This window comes from Erithacus rubecula (genome assembly GCF_903797595.1).
Source record: "Erithacus rubecula genome assembly, chromosome: 1".
In the NCBI taxonomy this organism is placed as follows: Eukaryota; Metazoa; Chordata; class Aves; order Passeriformes; family Muscicapidae; genus Erithacus; species Erithacus rubecula.
Genome location: NC_136658.1, coordinates 573,691 through 597,162, shown reverse-complemented (window position 1 = coordinate 597,162; position 23,472 = coordinate 573,691). Strand labels below are relative to the sequence as shown.

Here is a 23,472-nt window from a genome sequence, read left to right as displayed (position 1 = left end):
GGAAATTTCTGGTCTCTAATGTTATTTTTAACACCTTTTTGGGTAAAAGCTGCTTTAAGCAGTAACACATGGTGTGCATGCAGACAAAAGCAGTGCTGGGAAGTTACTGGGAAAGGCTGGATGTCCCTGCAGCTTGGAGGTGTCTCTGTTGGGGGACAGAAGCCATTCAGGTGGATTCAGGAGCTGTTGTGAGCTCAGGTGGGCTGAGTGATTCCCTTGTAGCACAGGCAGGGTGACTCTGGTCAGTGTCTCCACAGATGCACCACGTGTGCATCTGCTGCAGGTTTGTTTTCATTTGGACTGGGAATGATGCCACAGAAAATACCAGTGGCTTTCACAGCCACTAAAATCATCTACTGCTCTTTAAATGTGGAGAGGAAAGTGGTTATTTTCTTCCAGGGCTATTTTGGGCCAAAGTGAAGCACTGAAATGATGGAGTGACACTTGCTGCTACTGCTGCAAATATCAATCACAGGATCATTGAGGCTGGAAAAGACCTGTAAGGTCATGGGGTCCAACCTGTGCCCGATGCCCACCTTGTCAGCAGCCCAGAGCACTGAGTGCCACACCCAGCCATTGAATCTGTGCAGTTTACTCTGGTTTTGTTTGATGGTGTGGCTGATACCAACCCAGCATTTGGAGGAGGCATGGCTGTTGTTTTATGGGGAGTTTGTGTTTCTGACACATATTTTAGAATGCCTAAAAAAACATCCCACTTCTTCATGCTTTAGCTCAGTGTTTGTTTCTGTGCCTGCACGAAAAGGCAGCGAGAGACTGGTGCTGAAATATTCCTGCTAGGATTTGGAACATCTCTGCTTGCTCCTTCTCTGGCACTACTGTTTGAGTCATTTTCAAGGGAGAGCTGCACTGAAGCTGGTTTTGGCAGTGTGCTGTGCAGGATGTTGGGAGCTCACAGGTACAAGCCCCACAGCTGGTCACCTGGCACCACTCACAGGCAGCTCCTGTCTGCCAGCAACAGCATCCTCCTCTTATTGACCACAGATTGCAAAGCCAGAGGAGGACCTGGACCCACTGTGGTGCTGCCAAACTGTGGAGGATTTGTTGTTGTGTTTTCCCTATTGCTCAGGAACAGCCTGGGTTTGGGCAGGAGCTCTGTCCCTGTGTGCAGCTATGGTCTGTGGCTCTCACTGAGGCTGCTCAGGGGTCTGGGCAGTGTTCAGCCCCTGAGCCCTCCAGCTTCCTGCACTGGGGCTGCTCTGCTGCCTCTCTGCTTGTGCTCATTTGACAGCAGCTTACTTGTTCAGAGCTCCTCTTGGAGTGCAGCTTGGCCTTGCTCTTGCTGAAGGTGTCTGCTCTGTGTTAACCTTGGCCAGACGAGCATTGCACGTGGTGTCAGATGAGGTCAGAGTCTCCTGCAGCATCACTCACTGCTGTTTCTGCAGGCAAGTCCTGCTTGGTGCATCCTTTGATTTACATTGCTTTTCTTGGCATCTCTGTCACACTGGGAGCTCATGGGATCAATAGGAGACAAAAGGTCTGTTCTGTGCTGTGTCTTTTGCCAGCTTTGTGTCCTCAGCACAAGTCACTGGCACATTTCATTTTTATGTGTCGGCATTGAAAACATGAAAAAACTTGAGTGAGGTAATTCTCTCCTCAGCACAACCTTTGTGCAAAGTTTCTTATGCAGATCATAATTCCTATGACAGTTTTTGTCATCTTCAGCTCCAGTAGCAGTTTCCTGGAAAGGTGTCTTCTGTCTTTCCTCCTCTGGAAAATGGGTCATCTTCTTGTAGGGAGTGATCAAGAGTAGCAGGCTGAAATTAATTCCCATTTCTTCCTGTGTTGTTCCCAGTTCCATCTCTCAGCTGTGCTCTCCAGCCTTGCATTCCCTTGACACACAGATGGGTCCATCACTGCTGGGATCACTTGTTCTGCAGTCCCAGAGCAGTTCCAGTGAAGGAGAGTCCTCATTTAAAAGCACAAGCTCAGAGAGATCCCGGTGCCAGAACCTGAGCCAGGCACGCTGCCATCTGCAAAGGACATCCTTTGCCTCAGTCCTTCTTCTTGCCGTGCTGCCCTGTGGCCTCTGTTGTGCTGTCCTTTCTCCTGGCTGTACAGCAGTGATTGAGGAGCCGTGCTCAGCTTTGCTGCTCCCTCAGAGAGGGGGGCAGAGAGGAAAACTCTGCTGATCTGCCCTTGCCTGAGTTGTGTTTCACACCGGTTTTTCCGCAGACCTCTGGAATCCCTCCCTAGCACTTAAGTCAGGGGATCTAAAATTAGATACTTCATATCTCAGGCACCATCTTAATGATCTGTGTGAGGTCTTTGGCATTGCTTGAAAATCAGATTACTTACCTCAGTGCTTAAATGAGGAGATACACTAAGCACTTCCTCTCCAATTCCCCCTACCACAATTATTACCCTTAATTTTTTTCCACACCGTTTTAATCCTTCACATCCTGTCGGGTTGGTCACTCAAGCCAAGGTTTCAATTTTTATTGCTGGAGCTTGTGGTGCTGGGTGTTCTTCTGTGCAGGCAAGGTCCCACTCCTTGGCTGTACAATGAGAGCTCCATAGGTCTGTTTGGAGCTCTGTCTCCTGGCCTGAACATTTTCTTGTTATTTCTCAATCTTTTTAGTGCATTTGGCACATCCCACCCGTGCTGTGTATCAGCAGTTCTCTGCTCATTTGGCACAAGCAGAAAGTCCTTTTTAACCGAAGTGTAATAACAATAACATAGAACCTAAAGGTAAATAAACAAGCCACGCCTTGTTTTTTATTTCGGCTGCATTTTGGAAATTCTTTTAGTTTTTCAAGTATCATATAAATGTGCACGGAGGCCAAGTGGGCTCCTCCTTGCCTGCACTTCTCTCGTGGCTGGGCTTAGTCTGCCCCACAGGCTCCAGGGAGTTGCCCTCGTGGCTTCCCATGGATTTGCTTATGTCTGATGATCTGAAATTAGAATCCTTCCCTTGCTCTGCCCTTTGCTGGAAACGTGTAAAACCTTGCAGATTCCCCCCAGGGTAGAAAGGGGGATTTTCCCACCATTAAAAATAAAAGGGAGGGGAAGGAGAAAGAGTTAAAACACGCTCAGATAATTGTAAAAATGATTGAAAAACAAACAAACCCACAACCGTGTCAATTACTCACATCCCCTCTATAAATAGAGAAACCCTGGAGAGGGGGCTTTCCCTTGGGCTACCTGCTCTGCTCTTCCACTAATTTATTGCCAAGGCCCCAGTGCTGTGCTCCTGGCTTTGCTTCCTTTAGCTGGAATTTGAGGATGGCTGACTGTTGGCCCTGTGGAGGTTTAAGGTCTCTTGACAAACCTTCCTTCCTCCCTCTCTTTCTGCCTTTTCTTCCCTCCCTTGGAAATTGTCATAGGGGTGGTGCTGCAGCTGGAGGAGCAGGGCTTCCCACACCTTCCCCTTCAGGAGCTCATCTCAAAGGGAATGTGGGTTTATTTTTCTTTGCCCTCCTCTTCACCTGGAGCATCAGCAGCGTTGTTCTGCCAGCCTGACAGACACGGAGGTTGTGTGTTAGTGAGAAGCTTGCACAGGTTTAGCAGCTGAAGCCCTACAGCCCATTCCTGGGGATGGATGGATGGACCCCCAGCCCTTCTGGATGGTCACTGCCATCAGACTCCAGCTTCAGGAGCAGCCATTCTCCTCAACAGGTACTATAAGCCATGCTCGGTTTGAAATTCATTTTTCTCACCAACAAAAGGCTTATATGACATTTTAAATGTCATAGAAAGAAAACAGAGAGAGGAGCACGTTTGTAATTTATTTTCGCTGCTTTAGAAGTCAATGAGCTTCTGCAATCCTCTAAAGTTGGTCTTGGGGCTCAGTGTCTGGGTGGAGAGTGGGGAAGCTTGGAGCATTTCTGAATTGCATTTCTGGGCAAAGATCTGGGCACAGAGCAGTCTCTTCTCCATCCATCCATCCATCCATCCATCCATCCATCCATCCATCCATCCATCCATCCATCCATCCATCCATCCATCCATCCATCCATCCATCCACTGGTGTGGCCTCACCTCGAGGCGTGGGGGCAGCTGTGGGCACCACAGGCTGAGAAGGATCTAAAGGTGTTGAAGAGCGTCCAGAGGAGGGGCACGAGGCTGGTGGAGGGTCTGGAGGCTTGTTGGAGTGTCTGTGCAGGGCCAGGATCTGGACTCCCATCCCTGTGGGTCCCTTCCAGCTCAGGATATTTTATTCTCCCTCTCCTGTGGGTTTTGTTTTGTGGAGGGCAGCCCAGGGATGTGGGATGGGGAGAGCCAGAGCTGTCAGGCCAGCAGAACCCTGGAGAGCATTTGCCTTGGTCTCAGGGCAGGGCACTGGCTGCACTGATTTCAGCAGCAATTCATATTAACTAACTAACTGTTAACTAACCAAACGTGGCCTCCAGCCACAAGTCAAGGGCCTGATTCTCCATTTCAGGAGATGGGACTGAACACTGGAGTTACAATGGTGTGGAACTGGGATGGTGGGTGGGGAATGCAGCCCAGAGCTGCTGCTGAATATTGAATGGTTTCTGTATGGAATGCCTACTGCTTCCTGCCTCTGTGTGCACATCCTGCTTGATGGGTGAGTTACCAAGGGCTTCTCCAAACTGGATGAAGATTTACTGAGCAACCAACTGATTGCATTTGAAATCTGACAAAAATAATGCCTCATAAAATGAAAAAGTAAAAATAGAGTTGAAACAGAGCTCTTGTCCTTCTTGCCAGCTTTTCCTGTTCACTGGACAAGGGGATGTATTTGCATACTGATTTTTTTTCATTCTGGAAAGGAAGGGTTGTGCTTTGAAAAGGAGGCATTTAGAAAGCCACAGCTTCCATGTTTTTATCCATTAATGGTCCTGTCAATTGTCCACAAGCAAAAAGAAAGCAGACATGCTGGATTTTTCTCCAGACTCTTGGCATTGCAAACTTCTCCAGCGTGTGGAAGTCTGAGCTCCTTGCTGCACCTGGAATCAGAGGTAGCAGATGGGAAGAGTAACAAGGTGCTCCTTTAATCTCTTCTGCTTGCTCTGCATTGAAGCCATCCCTGGAGGTTTGCAGCCAGGGCTGGCAGCATGAGGAGCCTGTGGGAACTCCTTGGCCTGGTTTTTGGAGGCAGCTCTGTGGCTGTGCAGTAAATACAGCTGTGCTGCTTGCAGGCCTTCAGAGGACGTGCACCAGGGATGTGTCTCAGTGGGTGCTGGCAGGGGATGTTTTGTCTCAAGTGCAAAAGTTTGAAAATCTTCATTTGATTTTTTGGTGGCTCACTGGCCAGCTTCCCCCTTGGCCAGTCTCCATGGGAGCACCCTGGGAGCAGATGTGTCCCAAAAGGGCTCTGTGCTGGCAGTGAAGGGATGGGGCTGTGCTGCTGTTGGCTTCAGCCATTCTCCTGAATGAGGAGCATGGGCATCACTTGTTGGACCTTCCAGGACCTTGCTGGAAGGAAGGCTTTGCTGGAAGTTGCTTCAGAGCTCCAGGAATTCTTCTGCAGCAGAGCCTGGGCTGTTGGAGCAAACCAGGACACTGAGGACTGTTCCAGTGCATATTAATGTCAGACAAAGTATGAAAAACTGCTGTTCTTCTTGAAAAGTATGAATTGTTTTAATTTAGAAAAGCCTGTCCGAGTTGTAAAAGTTAATGGGAGCAAAACTTTTCAGGAAGGAGTCGATGGGTAGTGATAAATCCTTGTCTTCTGGAGGGGCTGTGTGTGCCCAGTACTCATCTGGTCATGGCAAAGGATGTTCCCAGCCCTTCAGATGTACTGGAGCAGTGTGGGGGTTTGGATTATGCAGGACCCAGTGTAAAAACATCCCCTTTTTAACCAAGGAGAGAAGGGGCTTTGCTGGAGGAGCACAAGGTGCTGTGTGGAACCTTGGAGCTGGTTTTTCAGGAGAGTTTTTGTCACCCTGGAGCAGATTTTGCTGAGTTACAAACTCCTCCAAAGTCATGTTGAGGTGGAAAATCTGATAAAATTCTGGGCTGTGTTTGCTTTGTTCTTCTGGTCAGGATTTTTTGGGCAGTAGCAGGCAGATCTGAGCAGGGATGGTCACAATTCCTTTTCCTGGGAGGTGAGGAATGCTTGGGGCAGGGTTGCTCCCGGTGTGGTGGGTGCTGGTGGGGAGCCTCTTGCCTGTAGGACCTTTTTTGTCAGCAAGATTCTCCTCTTGGAATTTATTGGCAGCTGGCATGATAATGAGTCCATTTCAATATAAATGAGCTTCATTTTATTAATTTCTGCCAGCTCCTGAGCAATTCATGAACTGCTTTTCAGATCTCAACCAACAGCTTGGGGGAAGAGAGGGAGGTGGGGAGCAAAGAAGGGAACATGAAGGAAGAGAAAGAAAACTAGGATCTTTTTAATTGTAAAAAGAGCCAGCAACTCTCATCTCTTTTGAGAATCCAGCCGAGAGTGAGGATCACACTTTCCCCACCAAGCAGCTCTTAAGAACATGAAGGGCAGCAGTAATCCCTCTCCAGGTTTTTGTTCTTGGGACCTGTGGAGAAGTTTATAACTCTCCCAAGTCTGTGTGCAGTGTTGAGGTGATGTTTTAATGCTGGGGCTTGGCTGGGAGGATGGGGAGTTTTGTGAGAGCTGGACTGGGAGCACATTCAGTCCCTGGTCTGGACCAGAGCTGAGCTCCTTGCAAGGATCTGGTGCCCACACGAGCTCAGTGCCTGACTTGAGGACTGTCCTAAGGACTTGTCTCAGGTCTAGGTAAGCACAGACTGATCTGCACCTTTGTGAGCACAATTAACCAGAGCATCCTTTCCTTGCTCACAGAACCAGATGTCAATGCTTTGCCCCAGTGATTTGCCCTTGGAAAATGGAAATGAAGCCCCTGCCTGGAAAACCACCCTTTCCATAAATGAGACAGTCTGCAGAGGAATCTCCTCTGAGTCCTTCCAGCTTCTCCTGGGCTGTTGGGCTCCCCTTGCTGCCAGAAATTTGGCCCTGCTTTGTTGGAAGGTGCCTCTCTTGGTGGTTATCTTCAGATGCAGGTGTGGTTTTGGCCCTGAGCTGAGACAGACCAGCCTCTGCGAGGGAATGTTGAAGTCTGGGGGGGATTTGATTGTGCAGAGCTGTGGGAACAGGAATTCTCCACATCCTGTGGCTGGGTTTTTAATTTATTCTGCCACCAGCACATCTCATCACCCAAATTTGAGCACAGCATTCCGTGCTGTACTGCCCAGGGCTCCTTAGGTAAGAAGATGCTCTGCACAGCCCTCCCTGCTAACCCTTTGTCTGATTTGTTTCTCTCCCCTTTCTCCCCAGGTTTTTGGCATGTAGTCATAGACTGTGACGCGGGAGTATCGGAGTGGCTGAGTGGCAGGTGCTGACAGCTTCTGCAGTCCCAGTAGCTGCTCATTTTGGGGTGATTTGCAGCTGTGCACCTCTAAATGCCACAGCTCTGTGGGGGAAGGTTGCGCTGGATACCGGGACTGCCTCGGAAGGTACTCGTGGGTCCCTGTGTGTGTCTGCAGGGCTCTGCTGTGCTGGGGAGGGCAGGGGCGTGACTGCATGTGCTGGCTACCACCGGGGCTGTTCAGTGGCTGTCCAGCAGCTCCTGGTGACATCCCTTCCTCCCTCCCTCCTCCTCTTACTCGAATTGCCTGCAGGGCCTTTCTGGAGTCCATCCCCTGCTTTAACACATGTGAGAAGTGGCTGGTTAAGAGGTTCTGATGTGAAAACAATGAAATACTCCGCTGGAGTTTCTGAGAAACTCAAAGGTTTTCTGTGGAATTTCAGCCTCTCTATTGCCCTTTTGAAAAAGCACATTTTAATTACGATAAAATGTGTGTGTTCACACTTGGTTATTAGTCTTGTACATTTTTCTATGTGGTTCTGGTGAGTTCAGTAAAAATCTTTGTTGTTGGCTGGCAGATTTTAGCAGAAGTTTATTTCTGTAGGCTCGCTGCCCGCTGTGGATTTGATCATTGTTCTGGTTCTCACAGCCTTCGAGCTACGCTCCAGGAGAAAAATACAGATTTGTCACCAGGGCCTCCCACTAGAATCTAATTTTAAATTTGCAATCTGTTGTCTTGTGAGGTGCTTCAAATTTGGTTGGAAATTTAATATTTTTCAGATATGCTTCTGGGATCCAGTGGTCCAACCTTTTGCAGGTTTAAGAGTCAGTAAGATAGGTTTAATTGAAATGAGTATTCTGCTTTTTTAATTATTTTAAGAAATAATTTAATATCGGAGTAGGGGAAGAGGAAGGAAAATTACTGTTTTTAAAGGAAATTATGTTCTGAGTGGGCCATCATCAGCGGTCATCTAGAATGTGATATAATTTATGTGTAACCGTTCCATGGAAGAGTCATCCAGCAAAACCTCAGCAGTTCAGCTGGAGGTCAGTCTGCTTTTCCAGTATACCCAGTGTAGGGAGCACTGTTTCTCCAAAGCTTTCCTGCAAAATTCGTGGTTTTCCTGCTGGCAGCCTAATCTTGAAGTCGATCTGAAGGTTGAGCTTTCAAAAAACGTATCTCAACCCCCTGTCCTGTCTCTTGATGGCTTAAAGGTGACTTTCTCGAAGTCAGCACAATGCTGACATTATCCCTGCCCTGACCTGGGAAGGAGCAGGTTTTGTGGGAGGGAAGCCCTTTCCCAGCATGGATGGTCAGGTCCTCTTGGAGGACGTGGAGGCAGAAGTTGCCACCCCTCCCTTGGCTGCCTTGGGCTGCAGATTCCAATCTGGATCTGCCGCGTCTTCGGCCAGCGCCTGAGTCAGGGCGCTGGTGCCTCTTCCAGGAGACGTGCCTGTCTCCCTGCTTTGCTTTTCAAACTCTCCCTCCCAGAGACAGAGAGAGAGAGAGGGGGAGATATTTCGTCAGAGGCCCTCTGTTCCCACAAAAAGTTTGGGTTGTGATGAATCAACATTTTCTGCTGAAAAGCATCCAGCCAGTCGCGCTCGCGTTGTGCAGCCCCGTGCTGATCTCAGCGAGGTCCAGGGTAATTCCCAGACTCCTGACACCACCACAGACCTGCCTGAAGCATGGAGATGTGTCACACTGGATCTGTGTCGTTTCCTGGTGGCACCTTGATGGCTCTTTAATGGTGGCCTTTGCTTTTGGCAGCCCGAGTTAACAAGGGGAGCCTTTGTCCTACCAGCACTTGCATGCAAGTCCCATTAACATTACTCATTTTCTTAATTTGATACAGATTTTTTTCATTGAGTGTGCTAAATGCAGTTAAGCCACAGACAGGCAGCATCTGGCAGTCGTGGCTGAGCACTTTGAGACGCTGTTGCCCCAGGGTGTCTGCTGTGGCCCGTGGGATGGGGAGGCTGGGGCTCCCCTCCCCTGCTCAGGATGCTGGCCTCTATAGCAGTGCCAATTCCCCTCTCAGGGCTGCCTCTGCACGCCTGCCTGAGCTCACCTCGCAGCTCCCTGCTGCCAGAAAACGAGCAGCTGTCACTCACTGTCCCTCCTTCTGGCTGCTGTGCCACCCTCCAGATGCATTGTCCTGTCCTGTCCCTGCTGTGTCCCCAGACAGGCACCTGCCCTTGTGCTGCCTCTGGCACGTGCCAGGCCAACTCGCTAGCTCAGCAGTAACTAACTAATAAGCTCTTCTTTCTGTTGGTTTTTCTTTTCCCCTGGGATTTATTTTCTGCTCTTTTAGTGGACTCTGCTGCACGAGCACACGTGATTTGGTTCAGGGGAACTGGTGGAAATGCTCAGCCAGCAATGCAGAAGGGAGGCAGAAATGGGGGTGAGAAGGTCCCAGGGGAGATGGGCCCTTCCAGGGAATGGTGACAAACTTGGGGGATGGCACTATCCTGCATGGCTGCAGCTGGATCAGCTGTGCTGCTGCAGTTCCTGAGGCCAGGAATTCAGTGGGATCAGCCTTTCCAGGGTGCAGAGGTGAGGTGTGGGCTCACTGATAGCCGTTTGTGGATTTGCAAACATACTCACCCAAAGTGCCAATCCACAGAATTACAAAAGGTCAGCTCTTTACTTTGATGTCTGACGCTTCTTGCCAGTCTCTAGCAGATACTTCATTGTGTGAAATCACTCCCTGAACATTCCTTCTGTGGAGAGAAGACTTCCCTCCTTCCAGGAGAGTGTTATTTCCTTGTGGGATGCAGCCTGAGCTGCTGCTTCTTTCCTCACCAAGCCCATTTCTGGTCCTGTTGCTTTGCTGGCTTGGGAAAATCTTGCCTGGTATGGTCAGAAGGTAAAGAAGGTAAAGAAGGTAAATGGCCAGTTTAAAGAGGACTTTTAAAACTGCTCATTCTCCTTAGGATGAGAAGGGATGGCTGGATTGAGATATAGAACATCTAGCTAAAATGTTCTGTAGGCAAAAGCTGTCTGTTTTTCAGTCTGTATCAAAGAGCTGTAGCTCTTAGGAGATAATAAGCCATTTTCAAGGGATTGATAAAGCTGTCTTTTTTTCTTTTAAGATTTGAGCCTGCCCTTTCCTCAGTGCATTCATTTTTCTAAACAAGTCATGGCAGCTCTGCCATTCATTTCAGTAGATGCATTTCCTGCTGCAGGTTACTTCACGTGCGACTGTATTTATGTTCAACACAGAAATGCACAGATATTTATGGTGTTGTCTGTTGCTCCAGCTCTGAACAGACTTCTAGCCTCAGCCATGAGCAGCTTTGCTGGTTAGAGGAGCAGAGGCACAGTCCTCTTGCTGTGGTCAGAAGTGTCAGTGCAGAGTTCAGTTCTGCTGTGCTGTCCCTTTGTTTGGTGCTGTCAGTTCCTCACTTTCCATGTGTTTATGTAGGGCTCATTCAGTTCTGTGCAGCAGCAATTGTGTGTATATGGATTTAGGTAGTGAGGGTTGCATTCATTCTGCCAGTGTCTGGTTCAGTACCCATCAGCATCCTGGCAAAGGAGAGGAAATTGTCCCAAAAAATTAAAAACTCCAGATTATTTTGCTGTCAGGGCAGCTTTTTTATTTTCAACCAAAACTGATGGAAATACCTCGAAACAAGGAAGTTTTATCTGTCTTTCTTTTCAAGACTGGACTATTATTCTCCATGTAATTGTCTTGTGTATAGTTCAGGATCTCCTGTTTGATTTTGAACTTTGGCATTTACTTTTCTTATTCTTCTTCTTGCCATCGGGCCAGAAGGAAGGACCCAATACTACTGATAAAATATTTCTGACATTTGTTGAGTGAGATCACAGACCTCAAAGTGTTTTCCAGGGTTGAATCAGATCATCACTCCCACCTCCTGGATGGGAAACCTGTTCCACGGCGGGACGTGCACAGCTGAATAATGCAGGAGGCTGGGGCTGGGGACACAAACCCCGTCCCTGCGTTCCAGCTCAGATCAAAGAGCCCAGATCTGCTTATCTGCTTCAGAGGGAGTGGGAAGGAGAGGTTATTTTTGTATAGTCTGAGTCACTCATGCTAATTTATTTTTCATAATATGGCTTTCTTGTGTGGGGCTCTCCGTACCTGCTTAGTGTTGCGCAGGTTTTTTGTTCCAGAAATCAAACCTGTCATTAGCTCGCTGCCAAACGGGTGGATTTGTACTTTGCTATTTGGTGCTTCGCTTTGCAGATCCTAGCCAAAAAACAAGGTGAAATCTCAGCTATAGGTGTACGTCCCTCTACTTTTCAGCATCTGTTGCCTGCAGATAAACAAGAGCTGTTGATTTTCTTGAGTTTGTTGGCTGGAATGACGACGCTGATGCTGAGAGTGGGGTGAACGTGCGCAGAGCTGAGATGGCACCGTGGTGCTAAACTGGTTCCAGTTCACACCGAGCTCCAGGGCTCAGTCCTTCCCCCTTTCTGCACTCTTGGTTGGCAGCAGCAGAGCTGTCTGGCTGCGTGCCGCGTTCTGGTGTTACCCATTTCCGAGTGCGCCGGTGGCGCGGCGCGGCTCTGGGGGCAGGCCGGGCGGTGGTTGCGCGCGGGGGTGCCGTCGGCGCGCCCGTGGCCTGACGTGCCCGCTGTGTCCCTCGCAGACCGTGACGCCATGGGCAACGCGGAGAGCCAGAGCGTGGAGCACGCCTTCTACGGGGACAAGCAGCCGGGGCTGGGCCGCAAGCAGACGTCGCGCTCGCTGCGCCTGTCGGGCAAGGCCTCGCGCCGCGCGCGCCACGCCTCCTCGGGCAAGGCCGCGCGCCGCGGCGCCGAGGTGAGCACGCGCTCCTCCAGCACGCCCAGCATCCCGCAGTCGCTGGCCGAGAACGGCCTCGAGCCCTTCGCCGCCGACGCCGGCCTGGAGGAGTTCGGCAGCGCCACGTGGGCGGAGCGCGCGGACGCGGGGCTGCGGCCCGTGTCCTACCACACGGACTCGTCGGTGACGCCCAGCGTGGACAGCAGCACGGCGCTGACGGCCGCCTCGGCGCGCAGCACGCCCGGCTCCGAGGAGAGCCGGCTCTACGGCCACGAGCCGCCCTTCCTGGCCGAGGGCGACGGGCGCGCGCCGCGCTACGCGGCCAACGGCGCCGCCTTCGCCGACGCCGCCGGCTTCAAGAAGAAGCGCTCCAAGTCGGCCGACATCTGGCGCGAGGACAGCCTGGAGTTCTCGCTGTCCGACCTCAGCCAGGAGCACCTGACCAGCAACGAGGAGATCCTGGGCCTGGCCGAGGAGAAGGAGGCCGAGGCCGCGCGGGGCCCGCGGGCCGGCGGCAGCCCCCCGGCCCTGGCCTGCCCGCGGGCCAACTCCATGAGCGACCTGTACTGCCCCAAGAGCCCCGGCGCCGCCGGCAGCGGGGGCTGCTGCCGCAGCCTGGCCGCCGACGTGCCGCAGCTCGGCGGCCGTAAGATGGCATCGCTCGGCGAGGACGCGCCGCCCTCCTACAGCAACTACAACACGCTGCCCTGCAGGAAGTCCCACTGCCTTTCCGAGGGGGCCGCCAACCCCCAGATGAGCCATAGCAGCAGCATGCAGGGCAGACGGGCCAAAACCACCCAGGTAAGGCACTTTTCTTCTGTCGTTTGGCATTTGCCGGGCTGGCTCTATAGGTGAAGGTTTTCCGAGCCCTCCCAGGCTGTGTTTTGCTTCGGGACCCCCCTTTCCAGGCAGGGAGCTGTTTCCAGGAGGGAGCTGAACTCGCCAGTCTCCAGAGCTGGCTCGATTCCATCGCTGTCCCTTCTCTATCTGCAGCTCTCCTTGGACCTTCTCCACTCTTCACTGCCTCTGAGAAAGGGAAATCTGCATTTGCCAGCAGAAGATTTCCCTGTGTGTTTTGCAGTGCTGACGGTTCCTTTTTTTCCAGGGTAGCTGCCAAAACTGATCACTCCTCTGCAGAGCTGTGTTCCCCCTTCTGCCCTCCCCTCCTTTGTCACCCTCCCTGCCTGCACTCGGGGCTGGAGGCACAGAAAAAACCTGTCAGTGTTTCCCCTCCATGCTGAACACGCACTGGGCTGAAATTTCACTCTTCTAATTAGCTGATGTTTGTGTCTGTGCAAAACATCTCCCCAAAACAGCTCTGGCACTGCCAGGCCTGCTGTAAACTGAGAAATTATGGGGCACGGGGATGTAGGGAGGAGATGCTGCTTCTCTGAGCCAGGGACAGCACAGAGCGAGGAGGGGCTCTGATGTTAGGTGCCCCTGCTGCACTCCAGACACCAGGCCTCTCATCCTGGGGCTTTCCTGCCCTGCTTTTCCCTGTCCTGCCTGATGGGTTCCTGCCTCAGGCTGCAGGCAGTGGTTCTGCTGGCAGTTCAGTGGCAGGTAAGTTATGGAGAGGGGCAGAAAGCAGTTCCAAACTCTGCCCTCCTTTCCCAACCGTGCCTGGCACACACAGATTGTGCTCTGTTTGAGTTTATTTGGATCTTCTGAGAGCAGAGGTCCAGCTGCCTGGTGGAAGAGCTGGCAGTGGTGTGTTTCACGTGCACCATTCTCCAGAAATGGCTCAGAAACATGGCCTGGGGACACAGAGCAGGGATGGGGCAGGGCTGCTCCCCTGATGCCATTGCCTGGTTCGTCCTGCACGCTGTGCAGTGCGTGTCTGCCCCAGGGAAAGGGAGAGCTGCACACTGGTGAAGGGAAGAGGCTGGCCAGCACACGTCCTGCTGCTCCCTGAGCTGCTGGCAGCACAGCAGTGTCCAGGATCTGAGACTGGGCAGGAGCCTGTGCCCCCATCTGCTGGGATGGGGCTGCTCAGGGACTCCCTGGCTGTGCTTGATCCTGTGGAGATGGGCTGCTGCTAAATATAAAACTGACATGCTGCAACAGATGCTGCAGCGTCCCACAACAGCAGCTTTGTTCTTCAAAATCAGCTCTTTGCTCTCGGAGGTGAAAAGCCTTTGGTGTGCCAGTGCAGCATAAAAACCTGGAGAACAACAAGCAAAAAAACCAAAAAAGAAATAGATGAGTTTTGGCAGCCTTGGACCTAACAGCTTTCCTGGAGATTGTTGGGTGCAACTGCTGCCTGCAGCCTGCTTTTGAGTGTATTTAAGGAAAAAGAGAATAGAGTCGGTGATGAACAGCCAAGCATGTGTTTTTCTTCTTGGTGCCTATCCTGGCATTCAGAAGATTCCTCTGAGGCATGTAGTGAAAGTCTGGAATTTAAGTAGTATTTTGTGAGGCCTCAGCCATACCCAGGGAAATTATTTTGTGGGGCTGGTTTCACTAGATGTATCTCCTGAGACTGGAGATGATGGCTGTAAAGAGTCTTAGCAGTGATTATTACCATGGATAAATTCAACAAAATTAAAGCTTTGCAAAGGTCAAAATTCCTCCTCCCAAGTCTTTAATCCCAGCAGCATCCTGTAAGTATAAGATGGTTGTCAGAAATGAAGTCATGTCAGCCCCAGCCTAGCCTGAGCAAGCTTAGGGAAATGACTGTCATTATGTGTTTAAAAAGGCAGAAATGAAGTCCAGATTTGCACACAGAGTGGAAGGAGCTCCTTGGTGAGCCTGATGAGGTGGCTTTGCATGGGGTGAGGGAAGTGACCAGTCTGTGTCTGCATCAGGTGCCCAGCCAGCAGCATCTCCCCTTTGCCCCTCTCTCCTTGGCACTGCTGGTGTGGAGTGTGCTGGCAGCTCAGGCTGTGCCACTGCCCTGCTCTTTCTGTGCTCCTTGGCACTGTGCTGGCCTGTGCCAGGTGCCATTGGGCACCTTTTGGGCAGCTTTGTTTCCCTCTGCTCTCCCTGTCTTTCAGCACTTTTATCTTTATACTCTTGATGACCCTGGAGCCTGCCATCTGTGTCCTCATGCTGGAAAGCACTTCCTGCTATAAATTTGTGTTTTGACCAGTTTTGACTGCTTCCCCCATCCCAACCCCACAAAATAGTTGTTACATCTTAGGGCCATGAGGGCACTGCACAAAGGTGACCCAGGGCCAAGTTTAATGGGGTGTTGGACACAGTTTTCCCTCTTGGCCTCTGGGCAAGTGAGGTGTCACTGTTCCGTGGAGTCACCTAATGGATTCTCCTAGCCAGGAGTGAAGTTTGTGCCCAGATCCCTGTTGGCAGTCCTCACAGGACTTTGGGGTTGTGTTTGCCAGTGCTTTGGGGTTTTTTTTCACTTTTTGGAAAGCTGTAGCTGGGATATTTGTCTGGTTTTTTAGTCTCAGCTGCCCCAGAAGGGCCTGATGATCACTGGTGAGTGACTTTTGACAAGTTTAGTTCCTGAGAGACCACTGCCAGAAGGGTGAGTCTGGGACCACAGCAATAGCCTTGTGCTCTGGTGTTTGGTTCCCAAATCCAGCCATCATTCCATTGCATGCTCAGCTGCATTCATGAGCACCATCATGATTTCTGTAAGTTACATTTACTGCAGGTTGTCACTAGCTGTACTTTCTGGGCTGTGCTGACCAATGCTCCTGGAAAAATGCATCCCAGACAGAAGGTGCCAGAATCTTGGCTGCACATGCTTTGTTCCAATATCTTATCCATGGGTTCTTTGCAAGTGCGTGGTTTACATTAAAGGGAAAAACACCAACACACCAAAAACAGAGAAGGAAATCTCTCCCTGTCCAAATTTAAACCTTAAACTGAAGGGTGGGAGTCACTCTGCACTAATTGAGGGGAGCTTTTTCCCGTGGAGAGACAGTTGTATTCAGCATGCACAAGTGACTGGTGCTCCCAGGGTGGCTCTGGGGCACCCACGCAGCAGCTCTGCTTTTCCCAACCTTGTGCCATTAAGGGCTCAGCTCTGCTTCCCAGAGAGCTCTGCTGGGATCGTGTTTGGCTTTTGGAGCTGATGTGCTGTGGGTGGAAGGGGCTTAATTGGCTGACATTTGCACCCATTTTTCCTGGAAGGGAGAAAGCTCTGGTTGGATACAGCTTGTTCTGGCTGTGGGTTGTGAGATCCCCAGGATCCTGCTGCCTGTTTTGTGGGATGCAGATTTTGTTTAGCAGCCCTGTTGTGTCCTGTGGCAGTTAAACATCTGCCTGCAGGAGATTCCTCCTCCTCCTTCTCCTGGTAGACGTTCAGGAACAAGTGTACCCCGTGCTCCCCTGCTGCTATGAGCCCTAACTGACATTTCAAGGAGGGAATTTGCCAGAGAAGCTGTGGCTGCCCCTGGATCCCTGGAAATATCCAAGGCCAGGTGGGATGGGGCTTGGAGCAACCTGGGGCAGTGGAAGGCATCCCTGCTCATGGCAGGGGCTGGGACAAGATGGGATATAAGGTCCCAACCCTTCTGTGATGCTGTGAACTAAGGGATGAAAGCCTTGATATGTGGCTTTGTGCCCCTTCCAAGCCTGTCTTGCCACCTCCTTATTCCATATTCCCTGGGGAGCTAAGGGGGGAAAGGAACAAACTTCCTGCCTGACTCACTTGGAAGCTGCATTGGCTTCAGCACCAGCCCCAGGCCATGTCCTTGGCCTCTTAAATCCCCTTTAGTCCAATTTTCAAACCTATTACTATTTTTAGGCCTCTCTAGGTAGCCTGCAGGAATTTGGGATCTCAAACCTTAAAAAAAAAAAAAAATTCCTACATAACAATTTTTGCAGAATATGCAGGAGATGAAACCAAGGGGTTTTGTGGGAATTAGATCAGGACGTACAGAGAAACCAGTCTAAAATTAGACAATCTTTCCAGATGATATTATTTTTTTTACTATCTCAGGGAATTTTACAACTGGTTATATGTTCTGTAGGATGGCTAAACTCCAGAGGGCTGATACTTGGTTTTAAGCTCTGTAAAACTTTTTCGCAAAATTGTTTTGTGGCTTCAAGGACTTAACCCCAAATTGGGAAAGGGCTGTGCTGGGTCAGTCCTGTGGAAGCACCACCCAGCCCAGTACCTTGTTCCCCAGATACCAACTGCTCAGGAAAAGCAGAGAGACTATGGGGTGAGTTTTCCTTCAGGGCATTTTCCCCAAAGCCAGCAGGTTAGAGTTTGGAGTCTTCCTGTGCAAGGAATGCATCCAAGGCCCTCGGGCTGACCCGTCCCCCATGGATTCTCTTCTCTGAAATCATTTTCTGCTTCTGGCTTCCACTGCATCCTGTTCACTCTCTGCAGAGCACTTGTGGCCTTCCAGCCTGCTCTTTCAGCCCTCCTCAGCCATGGCTTTTCCAGGAGAGCATCTTCAGCAGCTGAAGCTCTGCTCCTCTGCAGGAGTTCTGGAAAACGTGGCTGTTTCCAGCTTAGGTGTGATTCCTAATCAGATGGACACACACCTTTCATCTGAGCTCTTTGTCTCCAGGTGGAGTCAGAGAAGGAAATAAAGACAGAGTTGACAACATTCAGTGATGATTACTTGGCACACAGGTTAGTGAGGAGCTAAATGCAGCGGGGTACTGGTTGGCAGCTGCACTGTTTCCAGCCCTGTTCACCCAGTCCCTTTCAGACACAGGGTATTCCCAGTGTCAGACACAGCCTGAGGCACGTTCCCAGTCCCCAAAAGCTGGGAATGGGACCCTTTGGCTCTGCTGGATCCCACTGGAGAGAAGGGGTCAGCTGCCACCTGCTGAGCCTCCAGGCAAATCATCCCCAAGTACCTCTGCCTCCAGCCCCAGCCACAGGGTGGGAAGGGGTGGGAAGGGGCAGGGGGAAACAGAAACCACTCGTTTTTGTGTCAGGCCAGGCTTGCACCAGGGCAAACTGCCTGGGAATCCACACCTTGGGTCCTGACCTGGCAGCTCAGAATGCCCAGAGCCCTTGAATGTCTGGAGCAAATGAGCTGTTTATAGGCTGGCTGTCTGGAAGTGGATTCGGTGAGGAAGGCTGGAATAGAGAGCTTCAGAGCCAGACTCAGAGGTCTTTCCTGCCCTGTCACCCAGATGGAGGAGATTAGATCAGGTATTTCCTAGTCGGGATAGTTTAAAGCAAATAGTCACTCCCTTCAGAGCACACAGCTCTGCCCCGGTATTGTCAGGGAAAGGAGCATGTGAAAATTGGTGTTTTGGTCTTCACTGGCAAATATTTTGATACTATTTCAAAGGTCTTAATTTGTTTTTCTTCCTTGGCTCTCGGCCGGAGGCCAAGTGAAAGCAAATCACCAGTCCTGATATTTGATCTAGCTCCACTCAGGCATGTTTTTTTAAACAGTAGGACTTTGTCATTTATACATCTGAAGTGCATATAACAGCATTGGCAATGGTTGTGCTCTCTGTAAGGCTACACACACTGCATGGTTTTAGTTCCAAGTATTTTGCACTCAAAAATCACAGACAGGTTGCCCCAGCTGCTTGTTTGCTGGGCTGTGCTTACTTACATGGATGCAATTTGCAGGAGTGCTCCTTTCCAGTGAAGGGCTCATTGAAATGTTCCTTTGCAGAGAGCTTCAGGGTGTGATGCTGTGCCTGCTTATCATCCCTGCTTCCTTTAGTTGGGTGCTTGTCCAGGTGAACTCCTCCCAGATGATGTGTTTGGATTTCAAGCTGCTGTTCTAGCAGCTGTCCCCCATTTCCTCCCTCTCTATTGCATTTCTCAGGAAGAATTGCCTCTTCTTGGCTTCAGCAAGCAAAAAGTAACCCAACCCTGTATTTTAATTTAACTGGGAGGATTTTGATGGCACGTTGCCCTTGGTTTAACTTGAGCACAGTTCAGTTGCTTTTATTAGTTTATGGTTAACTCAGCTTGTCTAGAAACTTCCCTCAGCTGGGTGGTCCACTGGGATGAAAGCAGGGTAAATTTGGGGGTTCATCAGTGTATCCTTTGGGAACAGAGACATTGAACACCTCAGCACCCAAGAGCTGAGGGGATGGAAAGTGGGAACTCACCTGGATCTGTGCAGGTGTTGGGGGCTGCAGGCAGGGACCACACTGCAGGATGATCGGGGCTGAATTTTCCTTCGTGGAATTTATAGACTTTAGCACCCCTCAAAAGTCAGTGCCAGAGCCAGGAAGGTGCTGCTGGGGGCAATTTAATTTTCAGCATTTTGTGTCTCACAGCTCCAGGGCTGTGCTTTCCTCACTGCTGCAGGAGTCCCTGTGTGCCCATGATTTGTCTTTAGGGCATCTAAGGTAAGAAAGCCAGGTACCTCATCTGTCCTTCCAGGGTGCCAAATTACACTGCAAGCAGTCACCACGATGAGCTCACAAAGGAATCCTGGGTCCAGATCCACTGAAATCCGTGCCCTGAGACCTTCCCAGGGATTATTGCCCAGACACCTGTGACTGTGATTCATCCTTTCATAATAAGACTGGAGATTTTTGCCAGGAGAAGTATCTGGAGGTCTAGGCTAGTCCCTTTTTGTCAGGGCAAATTTGATTTCAGAGAGCCATGATTCAAACTTGCTTATTGAACTACCTGAGCGACTTTAATGACACATGCAAGGGTTTGCTTATTTTGTTTTTTCTAAATTTAATTTTTAAAATATTTTGACTCTTTCAGTCATCTCTAGAGCTGCTGCCTCAGTGCAGTGAGTGCACAGAAGTAGGAATCAAGCCATTTCTCCCACTCAGGTTTCAGTTTATGATTTGTCTTTGCTCCTCAATATGACTGTGGAGAAAGGATTCAGTTTGGATTTGCAGCGAGCCATTCCTTGGCCATCAAATGGTGGCAGAGTCAGTACTGAAAAGAAAGGAAAAACACTTATCAGGCCAATCTTTTTCACATAGGAGCTTCAAAGGGACACCAGTCAGATAAAGGCATGCAAACCATCAGGCTGCTCACCCATTTGAAGTGTATTCTGTGGTGCTTGCCTCAGGAGCAGCCTGACAGGTTGTGTGCAATCACTCTTGCTGAGTGTGAGCATCTGATTGCTCTGTTGCTCAACAGGACAGGGAACAAAGGATATGCATTGGCTTGAAGGGAGCCCCTTCCAAGGAAAACCCCCACTCAGCTGTACTTCTAATTCAAAGGTTGATTTAGAAAGGAGTTTTAACCATGAGGAGCTGTTTATATTTATGGAAGGAAGATTTTTCCTACTAAACCAGCCCCCCAGTGGCCATGAATCAGTGCTATCGTGGGGCAGGAGAAAGTGATTCACCAAGGGCTGTCAGTGTCTGGGGCAGGCTGGTGGTGGGAAGTGTGGGGAGTGCAGCTCTTGCAGGCACTCTGAGTGTGCCCAGTCATGAGCCAGAGTTGGGCAAGCCTTGCCCCATCCTGTGGTTTCTTCCAGCAGAGGCCAGTACCAGGTATGTTCAACATGGGGACATTGGAACCTGTCCCAAAACTCCTCCCCTGATTTTTGCTAGCTGAATGTAGATGTTTTTCCTAAAGGAAACGGGCTTTTTTTTCTGTTTATCTTTTACACTGAACAAAAATTATTTGACAGATGTGGATGCAGCAGACATTAGAGGTATGAGTACCAGGTGAGCATATGCAAAAGCTACAGCAGGTACATTAGCCTGATGTAGCTTTTGCATTACAGTTTTATTTCCCCACTGCCTTGTTTTGCTTGTTTTGCCTGAAACCCAGTGTTCATGTGGAGAAAAATCCCTATATTTAAGTAGGTTGCTAATGCTTCCAGTAGCACTTTACCCAGTTGGTCCAGCAGGTAAATTGCTCTCTGCACTTGATGGGGCTGTGCTAACTCATTCCACCTCATTGCACTGGGATGCTCCTAGAGCTGCCCTGGCACGTGGCCTTGTTGGTGACAATGGCACCATTCAGCCCCTCTGTGTCCTCATTCCATGGCACATCTCTGTGGCACTGGGCATTCCACCTCTCCCTCCTCTTTCCCTGCAGGACTGTCTGCTGAACCTCCTTTCATAACCCCTGGGCACCCCCAGGGACACAGTGGCACTGCCAGGGTAAGGAATGGTGCAGTTCCTGCAGCCTTTCAGCAGTGCCAGGGATCCCAGATCCCAGTGTAAGGAATGGTGCAGTTCCTGCAGCCCTTCAGCAGTGCCAGGGATCCCAGATCCCAGTGTAAGGAATGGTGCAGTTCCTGCAGCCTTTCAGCAGTGCCAGGGATCCCAGTGAGTGTAAGGAATGGTGCAGTTCCTGCAGCCCTTCAGCAGTGCCAGGGATCCCAGTGAGTGTAAGGAATGGTGCAGTTCCTGCAGCCCTTCAGCAGTGCCAGGGATCCCAGTGAGTGTAAGGAATGGTGCAGTTCCTGCAGCCTTTCAGCAGTGCCAGGGATCCCAGATCCCAGTGTAAGGAATGGTGCAGTTCCTGCAGCCCTTCAGCAGTGCCAGGGATCCCAGTGAGTGTAAGGAATGGTGCAGTTCCTGCAGCCTTTCAGCAGTGCCAGGGATCCCAGATCCCAGTGTAAGGAATGGTGCAGTTCCTGCAGCCCTTCAGCAGTGCCAGGGATCCCAGTGAGTGTAAGGAATGGTGCAGTTCCTGCAGCCCTTCAGCAGTGCCAGGGATCCCAGATCCCAGTGTAAGGAATGGTGCAGTTCCTGCAGCCCTTCAGCAGTGCCAGGGATCCCAGATCCCAGGGTAAGGAATGGTGCAGTTCCTGCAGCCCTTCAGCAGTGCCAGGGATCCCAGTGAGTGTAAGGAATGGTGCAGTTCCTGCAGCCCTTCAGCAGTGCCAGGGATCCCAGTGAGTGTAAGGAATGGTGCAGTTCCTGCAGCCCTTCAGCAGTGCCTGGGATCCCAGATCCCAGTGTAAGGAATGGTGCAGTTCCTGCAGCCCTTCAGCAGTGCCAGGGATCCCAGATCCCAGGGTAAGGAATGGTGCAGTTCCTGCAGCCCTTCAGCAGTGCCAGGGATCCCAGTGTAAGGAATGGTGCAGTTCCTGCAGCCCTTCAGCAGTGCCAGGGATCCCAGTGAGTGTAAGGAATGGTGCAGTTTGATAAGGGGTGTTTAGGAGGGAGAGGGAGTGCAGGGAGCAGAGGGAGATGAGGAGCAGGGGGCAGCTTCACGCTGAAAAGATCTTTTGACTAGACCAGTCTATGACTTGCATTGTGGTAAAGAATGTAGAGATCCCTGCAAAATGTGCTACAATTTAACCTTATGAGCAAGTGTAACAAATGTATTTACTCAGAGTTCTCCATCCTTGAGACTTTCTTGTATTTTTTTTTCAAAGCTGATAGGCTCGTGTGTTAGTTACAGAGTATAAGCCCCATTTATTGACGGGGAAACTGAGGCAGTTGAAACAATGTCTCACCACAGTAATCTGAAAAAGCTGTAGCCTTGCAAATTGTATCTCCCTCAAGCTGGTGGTCTGTTAATAGCTCTTTGTTTCATTAAATCATCTCATTTTAACTAGAGCATGAGATAAGCTTCCTAAAAGTTACATTGGCTAAGATTTTGGAACTGTGTACGTTTTGAAGAGCATAGAATAATGAAATGATAGATTTCTTGGGGTGGAAGGCACCTTAAAGTTCATCCAGTGCCACTCCTGCAATAGGATCACCTTCCACTGACCCAGGTTGCTCCAGCCTGGCCTTGGACCCTGCCAGGGATGCAGGGGCAGCCACAGCTGCTCTGAGCCAGGGCTTTTCCCACCCTCCCAAGGAACTATTCCCTCCCAATACCCAGTCTAAGCCTGTTGCCTGTCAGTGTGAGGCTGGGGATGAGGGGGGGCCCAGGAAGCAGTGATTCCATGGAACGATGATCCCGCTGCTGGCAGGGCTCGGTCCAGTCCCGCTTGCAGGTGTCTGTGGCTGTGTTGGCAGGGGGGCAGTGCCCTGGGCACGAGCACAGAGCAGCCCTGGCACAGGAGGAGGCTGCCAGGAGTGCAAACCTCGCTTGTGGCAGAGTTTTGTGAACACGGGTCTCTGAGCAGCACCGCTTCCCCTCGCCAGATCTTCCTCCTTTGCACGGAATGAGGAGGTGATTGGCTTCCCAAAAACAAGTGTACTGGAACAGCAGGGTCCACGTGTGGCTGAGAGAGCTGCTCTGGGTGGGGACAGGGCTGTACTTCCAGGAAAGCCTGCTCAGCTCCTTCCCCCATGGAGGAGCAGAGCAGTGCTGGCCAGCCAGGGCAGCCTGTCTGTCACTGTGTGCTGCACTAGTAACCAGATGGACCAGCAGAGCTGTGCTCACTGAGCAGGGCAGGAAGTGCTTATTCTTCCAGCTGGACCCCAAGCGTCCCCTGGGAAGCAGTGTTTATGGAGAACAGCCCCATCCATCGTGAATTAATGCCTCAAAAGTTAGTCAGCCCTTCCCCTGCCCCTGAGCTCTGCCGTCCAGCCCTTGCTCCACAGGGGGATGGTTTCACACAGAGCTGATGGAGGGTTTCTTTGTTTCCACAGAGCTGCTCTTGGATACAGAGAAAACTGGTGCTTGAACCAACATCTG

At 50.7% G+C, this 23,472-nt stretch overlaps 1 protein-coding gene across 1 annotated transcript in view; it reads left to right on the top strand.

Moving 5' to 3' along the window:
- Positions 1-23,472, top strand: part of TIAM1 (TIAM Rac1 associated GEF 1) — a 143,066-nt gene that overhangs the window by 65,291 nt on the left and 54,303 nt on the right. The window contains exon 4 of the mRNA XM_079321266.1: positions 11,890-12,845. Coding sequence (XP_079177392.1) covers positions 11,901-12,845 — 945 coding nt within the window. The 5' untranslated portion in view covers positions 11,890-11,900. The remainder of the gene's footprint in view (positions 1-11,889; positions 12,846-23,472) is intronic.